This window comes from Trachurus trachurus (assembly GCF_905171665.1).
Source record: "Trachurus trachurus genome assembly, chromosome: 5".
In the NCBI taxonomy this organism is placed as follows: domain Eukaryota; kingdom Metazoa; phylum Chordata; class Actinopteri; order Carangiformes; family Carangidae; genus Trachurus; species Trachurus trachurus.
The window spans coordinates 29,913,315-29,935,508 of NC_139896.1; the positions used below are offsets into that span (position 1 = coordinate 29,913,315).

Consider the following 22,194-nt stretch of genomic DNA (forward strand, 5'->3'; position numbering starts at 1 on the left):
CTTACTGTACCTAAAGGAGAGTCTCATCTTACTGTAGTCTATCTACTTCTGTCAAATCAGTACTCAATGTAGAGCTACAACTAGCAGCTGGTTAGCTTTGGTTAGCATAAAGACTGAAACACAAGGGGGAGTCAACCAGCACCACTTAATTTTACTAATCAGTATAGATCAAGAATAAATTTTCACCTAAAGGAATAGTTCAACATTTTGGCAAATTCGCCTATTGCCATAATCCCTATAGTCACAGGAGTAGGTTCATTACCTTTAATTGCAGTCAGTGCATGTCGTTTTGAGATCAGCGGGGCAGAGACACGAGCTGCTCAGTGAACACAATGGAGGTGAATGGTACAGGTTCCCTGTCCCTCATCAAACTCCTCAAATACACAATCCAACAACTCCAAAATGCTCTCATTGACAAGTTGGTACCCCTCCCCGTCGGACGATCCAGAATTTGCCAAAAAACTATCCCTTTAATTGATTTTCAGTTTTGATGTAAGATATGCTGACACAGTAAACTGTGCAAAAAAAAAGCAAAAGATCAGTCCTCCAACTTCGTGAAGCAACAGACACACAAATGAGAGGACAGAGGGAGGCAATATTGAAAAAAACTGAGGGGGGATTTTTAAATTATGGAAAAAAGAATTGGCTTTATTGCCGAGAGAGAACATCAAAAAAAAGTTACTGTTATTATGATATTGGACCGGGCCTCGTCCCTTCACCCCCTGCAACGATCTCAATAACCAAGCCAGTGGAGAGCTGGGTGTGTATCCATCAGGCGGGGAGTCGCCCAGAGGCAGCCATCCTTCAGCCTGTTAAGTGGTATTGGAATAGTATTGAGATCTGTGTAATTGGATTAGACCAACCTTAGTCCCCTCTCTATTCCACCAGTCCCCTCTGTGAAATCATCACTTAAGAGCTTTGACAATACTAGTTTTGCTGTGCGGCAGCTGTTGGGAATGTAACATGATCTTTGCCAGCTCGTGGCCTCGTCCTCCCTCCCGGAGGCTGGAAATTCCCGGCAGAGGTCTGACTGACAGCTCCGCTCGGCACCGGCTTTGACTGACAGCCTTACAGGATGTTGTGCCGTCTCAGCTGGTTCTGAGGAGGGGGGCCCAACTGATCTCAAGGCCTCTGTGGTGATCATACCACAGCATCACAGAGAGGAGGACAGGAGGGGATGGGGGGCTCGGATCAGTCCGGGAGGCCGATCACACCTGTTTGGCTTTTATACACATGACAGGTTACATGGAGGGGCTGTGTCTCTGTGGCTGCTCTGGGTTAAAAGGCCTGTCAGACACACACTCTTGTTGCATCGCTCAGGTGTGAGCCTGCTGCTCTGATAACCACACACACACACACACACACACACATAGAGAGAGACACATGTACACACACAGAAAGGCAGACACAAAGCAACTACAAAGAAAAACACGCACAGTACTGGTGCATAGACTGTGAATGAGCACACACACACACACTGTGCTCAGCTGCTACCTGCAGATCCGTGTGTACAGTACAGTAACCTCTCAGCTATGACCGCCTCAGATAAAGCGCAGAAAAAGTTGATCAAAGTGAATCTTACAATGCTTTTCATTACAGCTTCCCTTCTTCTCATGGCTGGAGAGAAAATGACTCTGTGACTCTCCATTGATGTTCAGCCTCTCAGAGATAGTATTGATTACTAGACACTAGTTGGTGAAGGTTCCACAGATATCAAAGGACTACGAGGTAGAAACAGGCAGCACTGAGAGAGACTGTTTCTAAATTTGACCGTTTAGAAAAAAAAGTCTTGAGTACTCAATTTCAAACTTCCGTAAATATCAATTTATAAAACGGAAAGGTGAAATCCGGCAATCTGATTGGTTGTTAACCGTGATATAATGAGAATATACCACGGCTACTATTCTAAAGCCTTATCACAGCATAGGCTATCACTCCACGTCAGGCACGTATGACCACAGATATATACACATAGATGCCGCCTCTGACGCTGCTGTCCATTGGAACGATACGTCAACGCGGCCGCCATCTTGGGTCGGGGGAAGCCCTGTCTACTTACTGCATTAGGCAACAGAGGCAGAGGTCTATCAACCATTAAAATCGCCATAACTCACTGAATATTTAACCGATTTTCAAGCCGTTTGGTTTATTATAAATGTCAGACATATATTTATGATACAACAAAAAAATGTTATAATTTGTTTTTATATTAAACATACACTTACATACTCAGACACACATACGCTGAAATTTGTTCTACAAGGGTCTGACCGGGTCTGACTGCTTGTCAGATGTGTCTATGGTGACAAACCCCGACCCAAGATGGCGGCCGTGTTGACGTGCCTGACAAGCCCGAATGCAGCATCCATGTGTATATCCATACGTATGACTGGTATGAATGGAAGTTGTTGTGGAACGTTGCAGTCGGTAGCAAAAGACAGTCTGTGTTTTTACGACGTTAGAAAATGGACTAAAGTAGTTGAATTCACATGTTTAAGGTTGACTTTCACCTCCGGGAGAGGTGACAATGGTAGACTGGATTGAGCAGTGACTTTCACCTGAAAAAAAAAGCAGAGGAAAAGACGACATGCAGAGCTAACTTGGAGCTAGCGTCCGGAGAGGTGGGACTATTTTTTTCACAGTTATTTTTTTATATTTTTATTGGTAATATGTATGCTGGTTGAATAAAAACTACAGCACATGAAATTGATTGCGTATTCCTCTTTCTTCGTGTCGGGCCGAAGAACTCCCCTGAGCTGTGGTATGATGAGTACCACAGCCTGTCGTGATATCATTGATAAATTATTGGAAACCTCTCCATATAGATTCAATTGATGCTTATTTAAACATTTTTTTTACAATTTTAAATTAATGGACTGAATGATTTTTTTTGGCTTCTGTGACTCACTCAACAGATATTGCCCCACAGGTGTCAATCAATACATCTGGTTCTTGCTTCTGGTCTTGTTTGTCATTTGTATTCAATAATTCATCAATAAACTGTGAGTTATGAGTTGTGGCCAACAATGTGTTGTGAGGTCACAGTGACCTTCATCTTTGACTAGTACATCATTTTTCTGAGCTGAACTTTCATGCAAAAGCTGATAAAGTTCCCTGGAGCTGTTGCTGAGATGTTGCGTTCATGACAGCGGTAAAACATAACGGCCCCGAAACTCAATTACCGCCGGCCACAACTGTTGACAGCGTGGAGGCATAAAAAAAAGAAGAAGTGCAGGTGTCAGCTTCAATTCACACGACGACCGAGAAACAAGCTAAAGTTTTTCCAAACATCAGAGGAAGCTTTCCTGAGTCACTCATTTCAACCTGCATCGGAAAACAAAGAGATTTATATAAAATGTCCGGCGGCACCACAGAAGCCTGTCAGCCTACCAGGGTTTGTGTTACATTTTAATTTTGGCACCGACCGTGGAATCAGATCATTGTTTGAGAAGATGGCTGGAGCCAGAGGCGGGAGAGGGAGAGCAGACAGGGACATGCAGCGAGGGGGGATTAAGACAAGGAAAAGGAGAGAGTAAACACTGGGGAAGATTTGACAAAAAAAAAAAAAAAAAAGTCAGTCAGCTTATGTTGCTTCCATTTTTAGGGTGAGAGGAAGGTTGAGTACGCTGCACTTTGAGTTATCTTATAGATATTTAGCTCTCTGCCTTCCTGCGTAGAAGCAGGAAGGCCAAATATGGACGTTGGAGCTGAAACACAGGACTCATGTTAATTATGAAGAGTTTTCCAACTGTTGCCCGCCACCAACTGTATCTTCTTCATGTTGTTCATAAACAAATGAACGCTCACCTACCAGATTTTCTTTCTTTCTTTTTTAACCCCCTCCCTTTCCCTTCTACACAAACACAGTATTTAAGTATTGCTAATTTTGGGAATTAAGGCTAAAGCAAGTAAATCCAGAGCACAGAGAAATGCTTCCCTCCCCATATATCAGTAACTGAGTATTTAGAGTCAATGCGTATTTTCTCATTAGTAATATAAACATGAATTACAGCGAATCACCCCCAGCAGTATTTAAATAGGTTGCAGAAGAATAATTTCTTCCTGCCTGTGCACACATACACACACATGCATTTCCTGATTTCTTTTTTTCTTTTTTTCTTATGTGTGGCAGGGAATATATGGGACTAAATAACCATTACAGGGGGTAGAAACAGGCTGGAATATAAAACGCTGTCAATACGGCGCTGAGCGGAGTTTGAGACCGTCTTATCTACTGACTGCATTAAGACACGGCTCCCTCCCTCCTGTATGAATAATAAGTCCACATGAATTTGTTGGCTTACAGTGGTGAATTTTTTTAGTTTTAGCGGGGGAGAGACGGTAACCTCGCAAGGATGAAACATGCCAACTTGTTGCACGCCTTGCTGTTAAGGCTTGTTTTCCATAATGACATAATGACGCCCTATTTTCTTTGCATTGCTCGCCCCCTTTCTGCAGTTTTATCATTTCACTCTCTCCTGACATCCCTGCTCTCTTCTTTTGATTTCTTTCCCCCCCAAAAAAACTCCTTCTCTACCTCCTTCCACCCCCGCCTCCACCCCCCACCCCCCCACTGTCTGCTCCCTCTCCCCTTCCCTCCTGCTTTGCTGCTCATTTTTAAATCTATGAATTTCTGAACATCATTTTCTTGATTTTTCCACGCCCCAGGGAGACATTCTCATTCCAGCCCTTCTCTTTTTTCACCTCATTTCCTCCCTCCTGAGTGAATATCCCAGACAGGATGTGAGGTGACAGTGTGGCCTGTGGAGGTTAGGGGGGAGGGTAGTTTGTGTGTGTGTGTGTGTGTGTGTGTGTGTGTGTGTGTGTGTGTGTGTGTGTGTGTGTGTGTGTGTGTGTGTGTGTGTGTGTGTGTGTGTGTGTGTGTGTGTGTGTGTGTAGAGAGAGAGGCTGAAGTGGTGAAGGTGGGGATGTGAGAACTGCCTCCGACTCTTCAGAGCAAAAAAAAAGGAAAAAAGAAAAAGAAACAGGGTTGGAGGGTCAGCGCTCTTCCAAATCTAATCCTACACATGACCACGGGAGACGTACAGTAACACCTTCCCCCCCTTTCAGAGTCCAAGCTGTAGAATTAACCGTGCCTTTGAGAGACTTCTGCTCCCTGGCATGAATGTGCCTCATCCCGCAAGACCTCATGCTCTTGAAAGATATACACACTTCTGTCCCTTTCTAAAGGCTGGGCTGTGGAGGAAACGTCCATGCTCTCGCCTTGAGTGAGCGTATCTGGGCAGAAACAGAGAGAAACAGCCCACTTCTTCAATGAGGCGCCACATGGATGAAATTCAAATCATACCTTCCATGAACACACACACACACACACACACACACACACACACACACACACACACACACACACACACACACACACACACACACACACACACACACACACACACACACACACACACACACACACACACACACACACACACACACACACACACACACACACACACACGAACTGAAAGCTCAGTGTGCATTCGAGCAAGAGAGATGGTTGTGAATACGTTCCATAGCTTTTCTAATTTCAATGTATGGAGCATGTGCGTGTGTGTGATTAAAACAAATCAGTGCTTGTGTGCGGTGAGTGTGTGGCTCCTCAGGGACGTGTACGTGTACGTATTTATGGTAAAAGGACCGTCTCACCACAAAGAAGGACAATTCATGCTTTAACTTGCAACAAATAGAAACTCTAATCAGGTTAGCTCAGAATTAGAAGCTCTCGACATGTCATCGTTTTAAGTGTGAAGCTGATTTGAACAAAACTTATTGATGCTCCAGGAGACAGGCTCCTGAGGAGGGGGAGGGCAACATTTTGATTTGAAAAATCCAATTTTTCTGTATTAGCACAAATGCTCCTTTTACTTTATTGATTGTGTACGCTTTTTCTCATTTCCCTCCGTCACTCCGTTCATCTTCCAGCGGCCCCTCCCCTCCTCCTCCTCCTCCTCCTCCTCCTCCTCCCTCAGAGGTTAGAGGTTTCCCAACTGCGATAGCAAAACAAAATTTTAACTAATCACAGGACTGTCTGAGCAGAACAGTGGGAATAATTAAAATGCCAGTCGACAAAATGCAGGACACTGAAATGATAACCTCTGAAAAATAGCCCGTCTTCTTCCACAGACTAAATAACTATCTTTCAGAATACGCTCTGCCATTATTGAACAGAAAAAAATAAAATCTTTAAAATGATAAAGATAATTATCTTTTTTTTTTTTTTTGGAACTGACAAAATTCAGCCTGTAATTCCATTTCAATAATAAAAAGAGCTCCAATTGAAGGAATAAAGTCAATATCCTTCCATCATCCAGTTGTTTGTCCACATGAAAAGGGAGCTCAATACTTAACGGTGTGAATAAATATATACTACACTGAAGAGGCAAGCTGGTGATTACAAAGTGAAAACTATTAGATGATGGCCATTTCAGATTTTTGTAGAAAATCCTCAGAGAAGTGTCAGACCAGCTCAGGCATGGTTGATGATACTTTTGACAAATGTCCCTGCCAGTTTTGGGGATTATTTTGATTATTTATGGTCTCATTGTCCTCGAGTGTACCGGAGACAGAAGAGTAAATAACCCAAAGTTAGTTCCATCTAAATCATTATATAGAGAAATGGAAGACAGTAGTCATGTTTTCTTTGGTGTATAATCACCTGAATGTTGAATGTTGTATTTGTGTTATCTTAGAATGAACCCCTCATATATACATAGAGAGTAGTAGTAGTAGTAGTAATTGTATTTGTCCATTCAACAGAACATGATACAGTATATACTGTACATACATATAATTTGGATGGATTTCTATATTAAGTATTGCTGAAAAGGCGTAGGCTGAAGCAACAGCTAATTTTTTACTCTATTTACAAGAAGAAAACAGAACAAGATAATGCGATGGCACAGTTTTGAACATTGATTTTTTATCTAAACTGAAAACAATAAATAATATCAATCCAAGCAAAATCTTCAATTTATACTAATAATTGGCTTACTTTATCCTAATATTTTATATTTATTAAATACCTTAGTTTTAAACATCTTTTTAAATGTAGTGACTGATGTGCATGTTTTTAATTATTTACTATAGTAAATAGTTTACTCCAATTACAGATATGCATTTGCCTTTTGTGTTGGTCCTTGCCTTTGAATTCTTGAAAATGCAGGTCGTACTGGGAGGTCGTACTGGGAGAGCAGGTCCTCTTACAGCCCACCATGTTGCACCGCAATGTTTCTACAGTAGCCCAGAGAGGACAAACCAAACACTGTCTCTAGCCTTTCAGGTTTTAGGTAAACCTGAAGGCCTCTGTAGCTTTTTCTTCATGATTGGAAAGGAAGATGTGAGGGGAGGGGGATTCAGGTGACTGCAATCTGCAGCCTCACCACTAGATGCCACTAAATCCTCTGGTCTTCTGTTGATTTGGGTTTAAATGTAAAAACTGTCTTTATGTGTATCTTCTCATATGTGCATTTAAAAAGAACACACAGACACAAAACGTGTATTTGTCTCAACATAAAAACCTCTACCCAGGGAATGTGTGTGTGTTTATGTGTGTGTGCATCAGAGCAGTGTGAGTTTCTACACAGGTGTTATGATATGTGGGGCATTCTCCTCTTACCTCCAGGGCTTTTCTCTTACTGTTGAGCAGCTTGGAGATGTCCCGTGCCACTCTCTCCACCAAGTCCTTGGGGTTGTTTTTCTTGATTTCAAACTGGCTCTTCTTCTCATTATAAATCTGCAGACGGAGAAGAGAACAGAGAGGGGGAATCAAAGGTCAGGTGACCACAGCCATTAGCTTAATTAAGAGGACCACAAAGTAAGTAACACATGATGCTAAACATCTACTGTAGAGGAGGCAGTATATGCAGCCTGCCATTACGCCCATAAGCCTCAGCACTGTAGCAGAATTAAACACAGAGCAGAGCCTTAATGGCAAAGCACTTAGCTAGCCGGCTGCAGTCTGGCAGTCAGGATCAAATTAAATAAACGCAACCTCCAGCAGATCCTCACTGCAGGGTGAACACCTTGTATCTCTACAATGTGAGCTCCTCTGGAGCCGAGACAAGCAGCCTCATTTACAGCCTGGTGACAACTATTTGTGCCTTAATCCAGTGAGTTACGGAGGGCTACTATGACCCGACAGGCTGGAGAGTTTTTGCAGCCTCTGAAAAACCACATCTCTTTACTAAAGTTAAAAAAAAAGAATAACAACAAGGTTTTCCACTGGAAATCGCAACATTCAACAGACTCAAGACTTTGCGAATCCTTCAAAATAAGTAAGATAAATGGTTTGGGGATATCACAAAGGTCTGGGATGCTCAGAGAGGAGGGGCAAGCAGAGGTAGACTGACGGATACTTGGACCACTGAAAGGTTGGAGGTAGACGTATCGGGAGATTAGTCCAGGACCCCTGGAGGGACTGCAGCTGACTCAGCAGCCGGGGCTTTCTATGGGATGTGTAGTCTACAACAGAGCGCTGCCCGAGGGATTACTACTTATCCTGCTGCCCCAAGACACTAAAAAGGCTCTTCACACCAGAAAACCATTCTGTGCAGGAAAAGCCTCTTGTTGAATATTTTAAAGCAATTAGGGAGTTACCATGTGTCTACTTTAATTGGCTTTACTTTTATATACTTGAAACCCACTTCTTCCATCCACCAATAAGTACACACTTTATAATGAACTATTGATACATTATATATATTATTGTGAATTTTCACAGATTAAATTTAAGCTTCAGTCTACAGATCAATAAATCTGAAGCCACAGCAGCTTGGACAAAAGGTGTCAAGTAGCCAGTGATTACATTTGATGAATCTTAAAACTGTGCAGACCACAGGCCACATGTGATTCAATAACCCTTACAGAAAAAACATACAAACTTTTTCACATGTGAAGAATTTTGCACATGGGAATTGTGTTATTTGCACATGCGAAACATGTGGTTTTGGCCCAATTTTATGTGAATCAAATGTGAATTCCCATGTGAACCCATTTTCCACATGTGGTAACATGTTTTACACATGTCCTTACCTCTACATGGTAACACATGTGGTAACATGTGATTCACATATAATTGGGCCAAAACCAAATGTTTCCCATGTGCCAATAACATGATTCCCATGTGCAAAATTTTGCACATGTGAATCACATGTGAAGTTCATGTGGTTTTTCTTATGTTTCCTTTCCTTGGTCAAACTAAGAATCTAAAAAGAGGTTGATCAGATTCATGTTGTTTTCTAATTGAGTTCATTTACAGCACTGTTACACCATGCAGAAAATAACTCTGTAATGAAAAACAACGAACACAATCACACTTTGAGAGAAAGGAGAAAAAAGGTAAAAAGTTTGATATGCTTTTCTCTTTTTATTCTCAAACTTAATGGATTTCATTCGTGTGTATATAATGACACATCTATACTGGAACTGTGGGATAATGCAGTTTTTTAAAGCAAAAGACAAAGTCTGTAAGTGAAACAGTGCTCTCTGATGTGTCATTAAACAATCAATAAAGCTGGGGACACACACACTTGCTTTTGTTTTCATCCAGTGTCCCTAAATGAGGCGCAGACAACACTATTTCACAGAGTGGCACCTCACCAGACTATCACACAACTTGAGACCTGCTTGGTCAGGAAAGAAGAAGAGGGGGGAAAAAACCCTGTGAAAACGTCCAGGTAGCTGGAAACAGCCTGTACTGTGCATGTAGCATGACACAGTGCAGCTCGGCCAGTCTCTTCCAGGAGCTCCACAGTCTCCATTTTGTGGGCCGGTGTTGTTTACACTGAGCGAGCCGCTGTTTGTATTTATCATGTGACTCAGGTCATGAATCAATTAAACCGAGCAGTCGTGGCCTCGGGTTTCACTGACTAACTGTGGTGTTTGAGATGCAATCACTGATCTCCACACACTACAGCGTACATATCAATGAGATCAGACATGAGTGGAATGAGCTCACAGCCCCGGTCCTGAGGTGTCCCGGCTGAATGTTTACCGACCGGTGCTTCTTTTTTTTCTGTTGACAGTGTCAAAGTATCTCTGGTGCTGTTGTGAAATATCAGATCTGCTGGATTGATGTGTTGATGCGCGGCAATTAGGAAAAGGAAAACACCGGCGTCCATATGATCCGTCTCTGTCGAGCTGAAAGCTGGGCGGGCGGCCAGGGGCGGTTTCCTTCCACTGGCCCACTGAACAGCAAAAACCTGGCCCCTGCAGCTCAGACCCTGCCAACCAAGCACTCTGCTCAGATTGCCTGGTGTCTTATTTTGGCCGCCCTCGGAGGGATGCAGGATCCTGCTTAGTTTCAAACAACTTAAAACCACTTGCTCAAAGTGAAGTGTGAAGGAAGGTGAAATCTCTCTCTTCCCGAAAAAATCATTAGTCTGCACTTCACACACACACACACACACACACACACACACACACACACACAATTAGTCCTACATGAGGCAGGCTCAGACCTGACACCCCAAAATGAGTATTTGCACACATACCTATAGGGCTGCCCCCAAAGAGTCGACCAAGAAGTCATTAGTCGACCTAAATTTCATTGGTTGATGAACCGTGTCTTGTCAAAATCTATATGACTTAACTGTGTATGAAAAGCTAGAGAGCTTTTAATTTGAAGGGCCAGATACAGGAAGTCATGACACTCATTCACTGTCAGTTTTTTTTTTTCACACTGCGCAGTGGTTGATCCAAAATGAATATCATGTCGAGCAAGAAATCTACTATCTGGGATTATTTTGAGAAGAAAAAGGGCGACCCCAAGAAGGTGACATGGAAACTCTCCAAATATATAGGCTATATATACTATATAGTATATAAAATTGATGGAAAAATATAGGCTAATGTGTTCATTCAAAGGGATGGTTCAACATTTTGGCAAATTGGCCCATTGCCATAATCCCTATTGTCATAGCAGTAGGTTCGTTACCTTTAATTGTTGGTGCAAGCTGTTTTTAGAACGGCCGAGCGGCGAGCTGCTCAGAGCTACGCTATGGAGGCTCATGGGATTTCTTCGGAGAGTGCACGTTCCTGTCAGGGACAGTTTTTCAGCAAGCAGTCTCTGTATTTACTTCGAAAACAACTCAAACGTTCCGTTATTATCTAATAGCGTGGTGAATGTGCAGGTCACAACTTGTCCACCAGAGCGTTTTGGAGTTGTTGGATTGTGTATTTGATGAGTTTGATGAGGGAAACCAAGAAATCCCATTAGCCTCAGTAGCGTAGCTCTGAGCAGCTCACGGCTCTGCTCTTCATACCTACAGTATACGTCAGGCATAAAGTATTCCACAAAGGGTCGTGTGGCTGCAGCTTTTCTTTCCAACAAAGCAGCAGCACACCAGACTTGACTGATTTAATCAACTGATCTCAGTCTGCAGACAGTTGATTGGTCAAACTGTGTGTTCTTGATTGGTTGGAACAAAAACCTGCAGCCACACAGGCCCTTGTGGAATAGTTTGGACATGCCTGTTATACATCATAAACCACACATTTTTGTACACACACTATTTCAGAGGGACAATGGCACAGTGTTTCCTCCGTTTTTTTCTTTTTCTTTCCCCCACCAGTGGCCCACTCATGGCCCCAGCTCTGGGCCACCCACAGTAAAATGTACACAGCATAAACACTGGTAGAAGAAGCCATTAACAGAATCTTATTAAACCATAAAACAAGAGCCAAGTCTTCTCCGCTCCATTGACAGACTGTAAACCTCTGACTGCAGAGCGTTTTTCAGGTTGATTTAAAAACCATGTCAAATTTGTTTTTAAATCAATATTCATTCCTCTAATGTGTGGTAGTGCTCCCGGGGTCTGCCCATCTCTCTGCAAGATGCATGGTCTTCACAGACAGAGCCCTCTCTGCTCTGAGCTCACACACAAAAAGAGAAGAAACAACAACACAGTCAGAAATCAATGAGACTCATATTGCTTTATGTGGGGATTCCAAAAATATTGGTTACCTCTTATATTACATAGTAAGGTCACTTTTTGGATTTGTGAATCCCTTCAAAAAAAAAAAAATTCTTCAGAGAAAAAAAAAAACTTTCTCATGCCACCTCCTTTACATGTCCTGAATTCCCATTCTGTACAGTGCTGAGGGATTTAAAATGATTTCTGTGTACTGTATAATTGTGCAGTCTCTGCTGCTACAATCATCAAACCACCTCATTGGAAAATGCGCTGCTTAATTACCGCCTCAAAGCGTGGAGCCAGCAAACCAGTGAGGAATGAAGTCAACCACTGTCAGAGTGGTCCGACATGTATGAAAATTAGCTGCTGTGACGACACACACACACACAGTTGGTAAGCACGTCACGAATAAAGCAGGAAAAAATATTAAACTGGATTATAGTACTACAATAGGGCTGGACAATGACTCAATATTACCTTTCATCAACTCCACAAATAACTGTGCTAAAATTTGCATAATGAGATATTGTGGTTTATAGTTTTGATGGCTGTATTATTATATCCTAAAATATAATCTTATATGGAAAAAGAAGAATTTAGGACTGTCACAATCATGAAATTTTAGTCGTCAGTTAATTGCCATAATTGCCAAAAATTGTGATTAACAATTTAATCTTGTCAAATGATGGAACTGTGGCTGCCGGTGTCTTTCCAAGTTTGGCGAATTGGGTGGGGTGGTGGATATGTAGATGTTTTTTTAAATTTGTGGTGTCAACAACTTTGTCCGCCACCTTTTTGCTGCAAATCAGACAAACTGCCTCCTCCAAGTTATTGGGTCCTCTTTTCATTTGGCCTAAAACCAAAATGTGCCCACAGCGGCTTTTTAACTAAATCAATGATGCTTATGTCAATAGATGCTCATTGAAATGTGGTTGTTGAATATTAGAAAATTAATCTGCTCGAGATAAACAGTTTGTGGCTCCACTCGTGTCATTAACCCATAAAAGAAGAAGGGGGCGAGGTGATTTCATTAAAGGGATAATATGTAGGAATTATCCCCATCTAGCGGTGCGGTTGCATATCTGAACGTATTCTTGATGTTGCATTCACGTGAACTCGGGCAGACGTCAGACAGACGCTGCATGTAACAGGATAAACAAGCGTCTTTGTAAACAAGTCGTCCACCAGCACGAGGCAAAACAATATAGGCGTTACAATATGTTGTCATGGTGATGCCGTATTGTTTACCTGACCCATGTTTTACCGTCTTTCTCTCATTGAGTAAAATGACAGCCAGTTGGTTTGCCGACGGCCGTCTGCCTGACTGCACCTGAATGCAACAACTCATTCTAAGGTACGAGAAAGCTTTCATTTGTATGCAGGTGTGATTCGAATTCAGTGAAATAAGTGAAATACGTATAGCAATATTTAATTTTTGCTAATAAAAAGCCGAATAAGTTACATACTGGGGCTTTAAAAGAGGACCAGTCAAACCTCAAATGGTGGAAAACAACATGGCGATAGTGATGGAAATATGACATTTCTGTTAGTTTCCTCCAGCTGGTTTTATACAGATGAATGGAAACTATTTTAATGATAATGCAAAATGATTTCGACCTGCTCTACTGATGTTGATCAGGCGATTATGTTATAACTGTGACAGGCCTGTTCTACAGTAGTGAAACTACAGACAGTATGATTTGTATGATCACTCAGTGATTTTTTGGTTCACACAGCTGACAACTACTTTAACATAAATCCAACAGATAAGAGATCAGTGTCATACACCTGAGCTGGATCGTGCTCCCTCTGATTAGACAGGCACGACACCAGTGTCCTGTATCCACCTCCACAGTTTGTTCCCTTCTCCAGTGACCTATATCTATTATGTATCATTCGCTGCCACATAAACGCCACTGGTATCAGTTTCTCTGCCATTTTGGATGGGAACCACTATGGATGTTTGCCTGAGGAAAACCTGCTTTATTCATTTTATCACTCTACGTGGAGTAATAAAAACTACAAAAGACGCTCAGATAGAGACAGATTGTACTGTTGGGTGCTCATGTCTCCGACAGGTTGCCTATTACAAGCTCCAATAATGGGCAGATGAGGTCCCCGTCCATTCTGAGAGAAGATTGAGCTGTGCTGTCAACCAGACAGAGCTCCGGCCCAGAAGAAGGAGCCGGCCAATGAGCATTAGGCTGGAGGAGCGATGGGCGCAGACAGACAGCACATGGTAATGCTGGCCACGATAGGCCCGAGGAGCTTTAAATCCCCTTTTAGCTGGAGGTTGGAGATGAGTGACCATCATCACTGAAGAGCCATAAGCACATCAGCCAGCCTGAAATTATATTTGAGGGTTTTAGAGCTTGAGAGCTCACAGGTAATGGGGCAGCTACAGGAGACAAAGCAAGCACTCTGGCAGCCAACTTTACTGATAATCATATGCAGTGTTTGAGCTGAGGTAAGCCTCTTGAGCTTCTGCATGAAGATATCTGAGAAGAATGAGCAATATCCTCGATGTTCCTTTTAGAAATGTTAAATAAAATACTTTCTATGATTACAGTAAAGTTGCATATCGATCTACTCTTCTTCTTTTTTTGGTAACAGCTATCATTTCACTACATCTATGTATCAGTTGGCATTAGAAATAGATTTAATTAAACTTATTTCAACTGATTTGCTTGATACTTCAATGTTAACAAACACCAATAAGACAATATAATAGTTTGCCAGTGGAAACAGAAGTGCTGAATGATCTTCAGTATGAAGTGCCCTATTCCAAGTCAAAGGGAAGTTAACTATTAATATTGCCAAACCGAATGCAATTCAACTAAGTACTTATTAAGCAGAATGGCCTCTGTCTGTGTCTTATTATTCTGGATCATTATGACTGAGGCAATAAGCATGTGAGCAGTACATTTAGATTGTAATAGCTCTTTATACTACTGGGTAGTTTAATAAAAAATATAATATAATATCCCAAAAAGTCCTTAATGTTATATGTTTTTTTTACTAAACTCTTATTTTGAAAGGTAACTAGTACCAGCTGTGAAACAAATAGTATTGGAGTCAAAAGAAATCTCTCTTTTCAAAGTGTATTCAGATTCAGTTCCCCTCCATTAGTCCTTGCAGAGCACATCTCTCAAACATACCCACAAATTAATTCAGTTATGTATTTTAAAGTATGTCAATCGTTGATTGATGTTCCTAAAGACTACGGGTGTGTTTTAGTCCCATTTACATTACAGAAGTGTCAGCTCTAAGCAGCAGTTTACCAAAAATAATGCATGAATGTTCAAAGGAAAACAAAAAAAGGGATAAAATGGATGCAAGTGTTTTGTGGTGCCCATCATTTTTTTGTAAAGAGGAATGAAAATTCATGGATTGGAAAGGCTGTGGAGCAAATTAGCAGTGTTAATCAGTTCTGCAGTTGGCTCGAGGCTGTGACGCCTGGACAGCTTTCTGTGTAGGGCTGTCATTCTCGCAGGAGAAGAGGAGAGGTGGCTCTGCAGAGCGCCACTGACGGCCAATCGAACCTTCTGCTTCTAACGCTCACACAGGATACGACAGGAGCAGCTATGCCAATCGGCACCAATATGCTTCCTCTGGCAGGCAGGACACTCAAGCACACACTGAGAATCTCACTCACACACATACGCGCACGCTCGCGCACGCTCGCAGACAGTTAGTGAGACGCGCAAATGTACATGTGCACAAACTCAGCTTCACCCCTGTGTACGTACACTCACATTCTCATCATTAGCCATGATGACTGGTTCCAGTGAGCCAAGCTCTGAGTGTCAGTGTAAACACACAGATGGGAAGACAGAGGGTGGCCAGACTCCAGAAAATCACTGTTAAAAAGTGGTATGCAGATTCGGCTGGCTCCCGACGCTCATCAAAGAACTCCACTGTTTTGCAAGTCAATCCCCCTGTTCCTCAGCTCCTGTTACATCATTTCAGAAAAATATAAACTTGTTAATGCTGCATTTAATTTCAGCACAGACAGGCTCCTGTTATTGGGGATTTTTTTTTTTTTTTTTAACTATTCCTCCTGTCAGAAACGCAGCAGAACAAAGTCAAAACAGTCCCAATGATAACAGATGAAAAAGATTTCCGTCTGCCTCTGTCACTTTGTATAGAGACTTATTTGTTGACTTTTTCGCTGTGTTCGCTGGTAGCGCTGATGTTGTTTGGTAGTGTTGACGTTATTGTCCCTGCGTCTGTGTCTAAGAGAGAGGACTGCTTATCTCTCTGTGAAGTCAGCCACAATAGGCCGCGTCTGGCTGCAGCGGCGCGGAGCTTGACAGAGACAGATGCCACATCATTAAGGAATATTAGTGGGCTCTGCCGAGCAGACCCAGCTTCCACAGGCCCCAGGAAGAGTTCAATAAGAGAGAACACATAGGGAGCGGCGGCCCCTCGGAGGAGCTCGATAAGACACAACACACCAGAAGCCTCTCGTAGTTCAATAGCAATGGGAGCCTCCAGAGAAGAGACCAGTCAGACGCGGAAAAAGCACACGCGCCGACTGCTGCTGTGAAGTTCGGGGGCTCTGGCAGGTTTTTTTTTTTTTCTGTCCCAATGAGACGGAGGCAGGAAAAAAAGAGACGGATGAGCGTGTCAGCGCCGGACAACATGTATGCAGCTAATCTGCCTCCTGCTTTGATAGCCAGCACATTAGTGGTTACATTCATAAACAGGTCCACATGAGAGACCTTAACAACAGGGCCTGCTTTGAATTATCCACTTTTTTTTTTTTTTTAATTTCCAAAAACACAAGAGAAAAATATGTAAAGAGTGGACGTGCAAAATACAGCACCATCACTTCAAAGTCTAAGTGATGCATCATTAACCAACAAAATTACATTAGTCCGTTTGTTGTTGGTTTAAAGGGATTCTTCACCAAAAATCAATAATTCACCAATCACCTATACTCACCGTCATGCCAAGGAAGGGTTTGGAGAACTTTCGGGGTCATCAAAACGCTTTTGGAGTTCCGGGGGGGTCCGGCTGGCAACGGATTTTCATATAATGGTATTTGAATGTTTCATAGTGTGGGTTTTTGGATGATTCAAAAGTGAGCTCTTTCCGCCACCATTATATGAATATGAATATATGAAAATCCGTTGCCAGACTGACCCCCCCTGGACTCCCCCAGCCGGACCCCCCCGGAACTCCAAAGTATCCCTTTAAATGACCTTTTTTTTTTTTTTAAATCCCCATTCATGATCAGCACATTCACTGTATGGGGGGTTAGTGAGGGAAGTTATTTGACATATTTGAGAATTTTATAAAATAGTAACGCAATAGTTACTTTTCCTAGTAATTAATTAATTAAGTTTCATCACGTTGTAACTCAGTTACTTTTTGGGGAAAGGAACAAGTAACTAATTGCTGTCTGTGGTTCTATATGGGCTGAGGCAATCATTTTGAAAAATAAAAGCTTGCAGCAACATATTGAAAAAAAAGAAAGAAAAAAAGAACTATGAATTAGTTCAGTTTTGGGACTGTGAACTTAGTTCAACATTTTTCAATTATGAACTGAACTGAACTTTAAAATTTGTGAACTGAACTTTGAACTAGTTGAAGTAGTTGTAGAAAGGGAACTTTCCTAACACTGACGTCATACAGGACCAGTGCTGTGCTGTTACTCACAGAGTCTCAGCAGCTCTGGTCTTTATATTGGATTTCTGGCACTTCACCCAAGATAGTGTTGTATAGCACCATCAGCTCCATCCAGGGTGCTGTTGGCTGACTAGAGCCTTCACAACACCATATCCAGCCATCAAGTGCATATTTTTGATAGACTCATGGCTCAAAAACAAGTCGGCTGGAGGTATTAGTCTGTTGGACGTGGCACTTAACGCCCGACAAAGTGTGCCAAAATCTACCAGCATCTGTTGTCCTCTCAGCCAGTGAAATCAATGGCTGCCAGCTGAAAATGAGAAGGCTGCTTCTGTCTGAAAACAAGGACTCATTGTTTCAAAAATGACTACGAATTTTGAGGGATCAATCTGCCACCATTGTCAGTGTAAACTGCCTACAGTATGTGCAAGCCAAATTGGAAAGCTCAACAGAGGTATCTACAGGGGGGCGGAGCTTAGCGAACAGGCTGTTGATACCTTTACACACGACCCAACAACATCCTGTTAATTGTCAAGTGACAGGTATTTACGAGCTGGGATGACTGAGGTTAATCAGATTCATTAGGCACAAATCCACTGTAAAATGACACACAGATGAACTCATTCAAAAGCAATATTCCTGAAATCACAAACTTCAAGAGGCATTGTTGTGTAGCTTTTTTTGTCCAAATAAAATTGCTACTGCACATGAACCACCAAAGTTAAGTTTCATTTTCTCTGTAATTGCTCAAGCACGGAGGAGCATGATGTAGTACGAATACGGCAACACGGCGAGGATAAATCATACACAAAACAGCACAAACAGTTGTCTTTGGTGTCAGAATTTAGCAAAAGAAGAAAGAAAATTCTTCAGCTGATGTAAGAGCAAAAGTAGTGAGTAAGTATAGCGGCAGTCCGCAGGTATATAGCTACTAAAAGTCACGAGGGACCAATGAGGTGAAGTGACGACTTGTGACGGTTAAGTCTGGTTTATGGTTCTGCATTGCGGCGACCCCTACGCGGACCCTACGCCGTAGCCTGACACGCACCTCCAAAAAATCCTAACTATGCATCGCGTCAACAAGTAGTGACACGAACCGCAAGGCCTGTGATTGGTCCACTCAGAACGTCAGTGTGGTAAATTCACCCGTTCTCAGCCTCGACCGGTTCAGTGGTCGGACAGACCACCTCCGCAAACGTCTTCTTTTTCGCCTGTTCTTCAACATTTGCAATAAAAGCGTTTGTTTTTCAGTTGCCATTGTTTACTGTGACCGGAAGCAACGCGTTCCCTCGACGCAGAACTTCGAATGCTCAGCGACGGCGTCGGGTCTGCGCCGTAGCTACGCCGTCGACACGACGCAGAGCCATAAACCAGGCTTTAGCGGTACTCAAGTTTAACTCACTCACCCATAAAAGACGTGCAAACCCACTTGCCAAGTGGTCATTGACCTCTTGGTGAAAAGGTTTGCATCGTCACCCGCGGTGCAGGAGACCTGGGTTCGGAACTCACCTGGAGCCTATAACATCCACATCGGTCACATAAGGACAGCATCAATAGAAATGTAGTGGAGTAACAAGTACAACATTTGTTAGGGATGCACGATAAGTATCAGTACACAGGGCGGTGTTTAGCTCAGTTGGTAGAGCACCCGCCCCATGTGTTGCCCTCACTGCAGGCGACCCAGGTTCGAATCCCACGCCGAGCCGTCCTATCCTGCCTGTCATTCCCATTTCCTATCTCTCTCTCGACTCTCCAGTACATTAAAGGAGCATTATCGCAAATACAGCAGTAATAGCATAAAATAAGCTGAAATATGCAAAAGATAGGGGGGACTAAACGAGGCTGCTCTCTCTCTCTGACTGCTGCCCACTTGTTTATATCTGATAAGCTCCGCCTGGCTCCATCTAGTGGCCGAATTAAGAATTTGGATTTGCGATAATGCTCCTTTAAAGGCAAAAAAAGCCCCCAAAAATATACTTTAAAAAAAAGAAACTATCGGTACAGTAATTATCGGCCCAATATTGGACGATAATTATCGCACAATAATCACTGAATGAAATACAGAGACAAGTCGGATAATGTAATTCTTTGCAGATAGAGCCAATTATAATTAACCAACATTTTCAGTCCGTTTGCCCCCTAATGGTGATTTCTGAAGGGTCATAACTGTTGTGTTTGTTGTGATGTCGGTTATATTACTGTGTTTATTCAGAGGCAGAGCTTTAATGTTAAAGGCATCTTTACCACTACATCTTAGCCTTTTTAACCTCAGGTGTGAATATAAACTATTAAATTGTTGTTATCGGTATCAGTATCGGTTATGAGAAGCAGTAAGTTATCGGTTATTGATATCCGTCATCATGCATTCCTTATATTTGTCCTTCTAATGTAGTGGAGATAAAGCATCCTCTAAAATTACTACTCAATACTCAACAAAAAGTAATGAGGTACAACACTCAAGTTATTCACGTCTTCACTGTCCACCACTGGTAACACTGTGTGCAATAGGAGGCAACACAGGCTGCTGGTGCCAACAGAAAGTAACTCGGAGCAGCATCCAGGCACTCATCAAAGGAAACAAAGCCTGGGCTAAATATTTGCATACACCCCTTAGGGAGAGTTTGAGATTAGAGAGAGAAAGAAACAGAACGATGTCATGGAGAGGAGGTAGGGTGGATCGGCTTCTGTAACATTATCAGAGGGATTGTCAACCGGTGATACAAACAGGTCGAACACAAAAGAAAACATTGCTTGCGCTCCAACACGTGAACAAACACGCCCAACAGACGTCTTTACATTCAGCCCTTTCTAATCTCTGCACTGAAATAGCGCATGCATTCACCTGCAGGTACTGTGGCGCGCTCTCATTCAGTGCATTTAAACTTCAACATCCTGAGTGATGCGGTTTATCGACTTCCCCTTTTGTCATATTTCACAAGATCTCAGGCCCCCGCTCAAGTGCCCATACTTTTTTGTGATTGCCACAGCTTTGAGATTCATTATTCCGTGCCATAACTGATTCATCATTGTAGTGCACCTTCGCTAATCAACACACAATCAGGATCTTTAGTAAAGTGACCTTTAACGCTGTGTTTTACATTATAATTGATCCGTTTCTGCTCCCACATGAGCAAATAGAGAGAGAGAGAGAGAGAGAGAGAGAGAGAGAGAGAGAGAGAGAGAGAGAGAGAGAGAGAGAGAGAGAGAGAAAAAAGAAAAAACATATTCTCCAAACAGACAGTACGGCAGCGTACAAGAGGGGATGCTCACGCTGCCAAGGCACAGACGGCCACATACCAACAGGCACACAGGACCAGCTGGACAGATGGAGCCCACAGCCATCCTTTAACTGCCCGCTTTTTGTATTTATTCATTAATTAGCCCTGTCAGCAGAACCAGAGGGTCACACAGGAGCGCTATGTGTGTGTGTGTGTGTGTGTGTGTGTGTGTGTATGTGTATACTATATCGCGAAGATCCAGCAGGACTGGCTCAGTGCAGGGCAGGGCAGCATCAAATATGTGGGATTCATAGTAAGTGACTTGTTGGAGTGGAGAAGGACAGAAAAAAAGAAATGTGGGGCAGCCCCCCTCCCCCTCTGCCCTGCTCCTCTTCCTTCCTCCCTTCCATCCTCAGTCAGGGTATTTGTCTTTGAGACAGAGATAAACTGCAGCCCTTTTATTAACTTGCTGATGGTGGGGAATTGTTTTTCCCATCCACTAGGTTTTCTCAAACAGACAGCCGCAAAAATATCCTCCCATAATTCTTCCCTTCACTATTTCTCTTATTTTCTTGACTTCCTCTGCCCCCCCACCCCCACCCCCCCTCAATACTTCATGTAGCTCTGAAAATGCCTGCATATTGTTACAACAGCTCAGTCAGTATATCAAACATACAATCATCTAAATTTCATCTCCCACCCCATCGCATTAACTCACAGCAGCAGAAAAATAACATGTAAAGGGTGTGGGCCTGTGTGTGTGTGCTACATTATTTCAGAAGGGCATGTGTGTGTGTGTGTGTGTGTGTGTGTGTGTGTGTGTGTGTGTGTGTGTGTGTGTGTGTGTGTGTGTGTGTGTGTGTGTGTGTGTGTGTGTGTGTGTGTGTGTGTGTGTGTGTGTGTGTGTGTGTGTGTGTGTTTGCCCCTTGTTTCTGTTTCTAAAAGACTTTTAATGTGTGCGAGAGTGTGCACATTATGTTTTGGTTTGTGCGTGAATTCATGTTTTGCACGGTTGTCTGTGTATGTGTGTGTGTGTGTGTGTGTGTGTGTGTGTGCATTTGGGTGGGCCGCGGCGGTCCTCCTGCTGAGGAGACACAGCCCCCCCGGGAGGTTTCTCTCCCTGTGGCGTCTCCTCCACATCCTCCTCATTTGAATAATTACTGCGCCACTTCCACACGCTGAAGCCTGGCACCTGCCCATCAGTGGAACCGCCGGCTTGGCTTGTTTCAGCCTATTGATACCAACGGCTCGCAAAAAACACACACACACACCGTCTCATCCAGCTAGAGCACTCTCCAGTTTTATATCTTCCTCATTCATTAAAAGAATGTACTCCGCAAAGAACTGACTCATGGTGCACTCCCTAATCTAGGGTATTTGGTTCATTATGTTTTTAAATAATAATGTCCAATTGC

At 42.7% G+C, this 22,194-nt stretch overlaps 1 protein-coding gene across 1 annotated transcript in view; it reads right to left on the reverse strand.

Annotated features, from left to right (window-relative positions):
• cacna2d2a (calcium channel, voltage-dependent, alpha 2/delta subunit 2a) overlaps window positions 1-22,194 on the reverse strand; it is a gene marked incomplete at its 5' end in the record, with an annotated part of 167,084 nt that overhangs the window by 105,578 nt on the left and 39,312 nt on the right. The window contains one exon of the mRNA XM_083971151.1: window positions 7,631-7,747. Within this exon, the coding sequence (XP_083827277.1) occupies window positions 7,631-7,747 (117 nt within the window). The remainder of the gene's footprint in view (window positions 1-7,630; window positions 7,748-22,194) is intronic.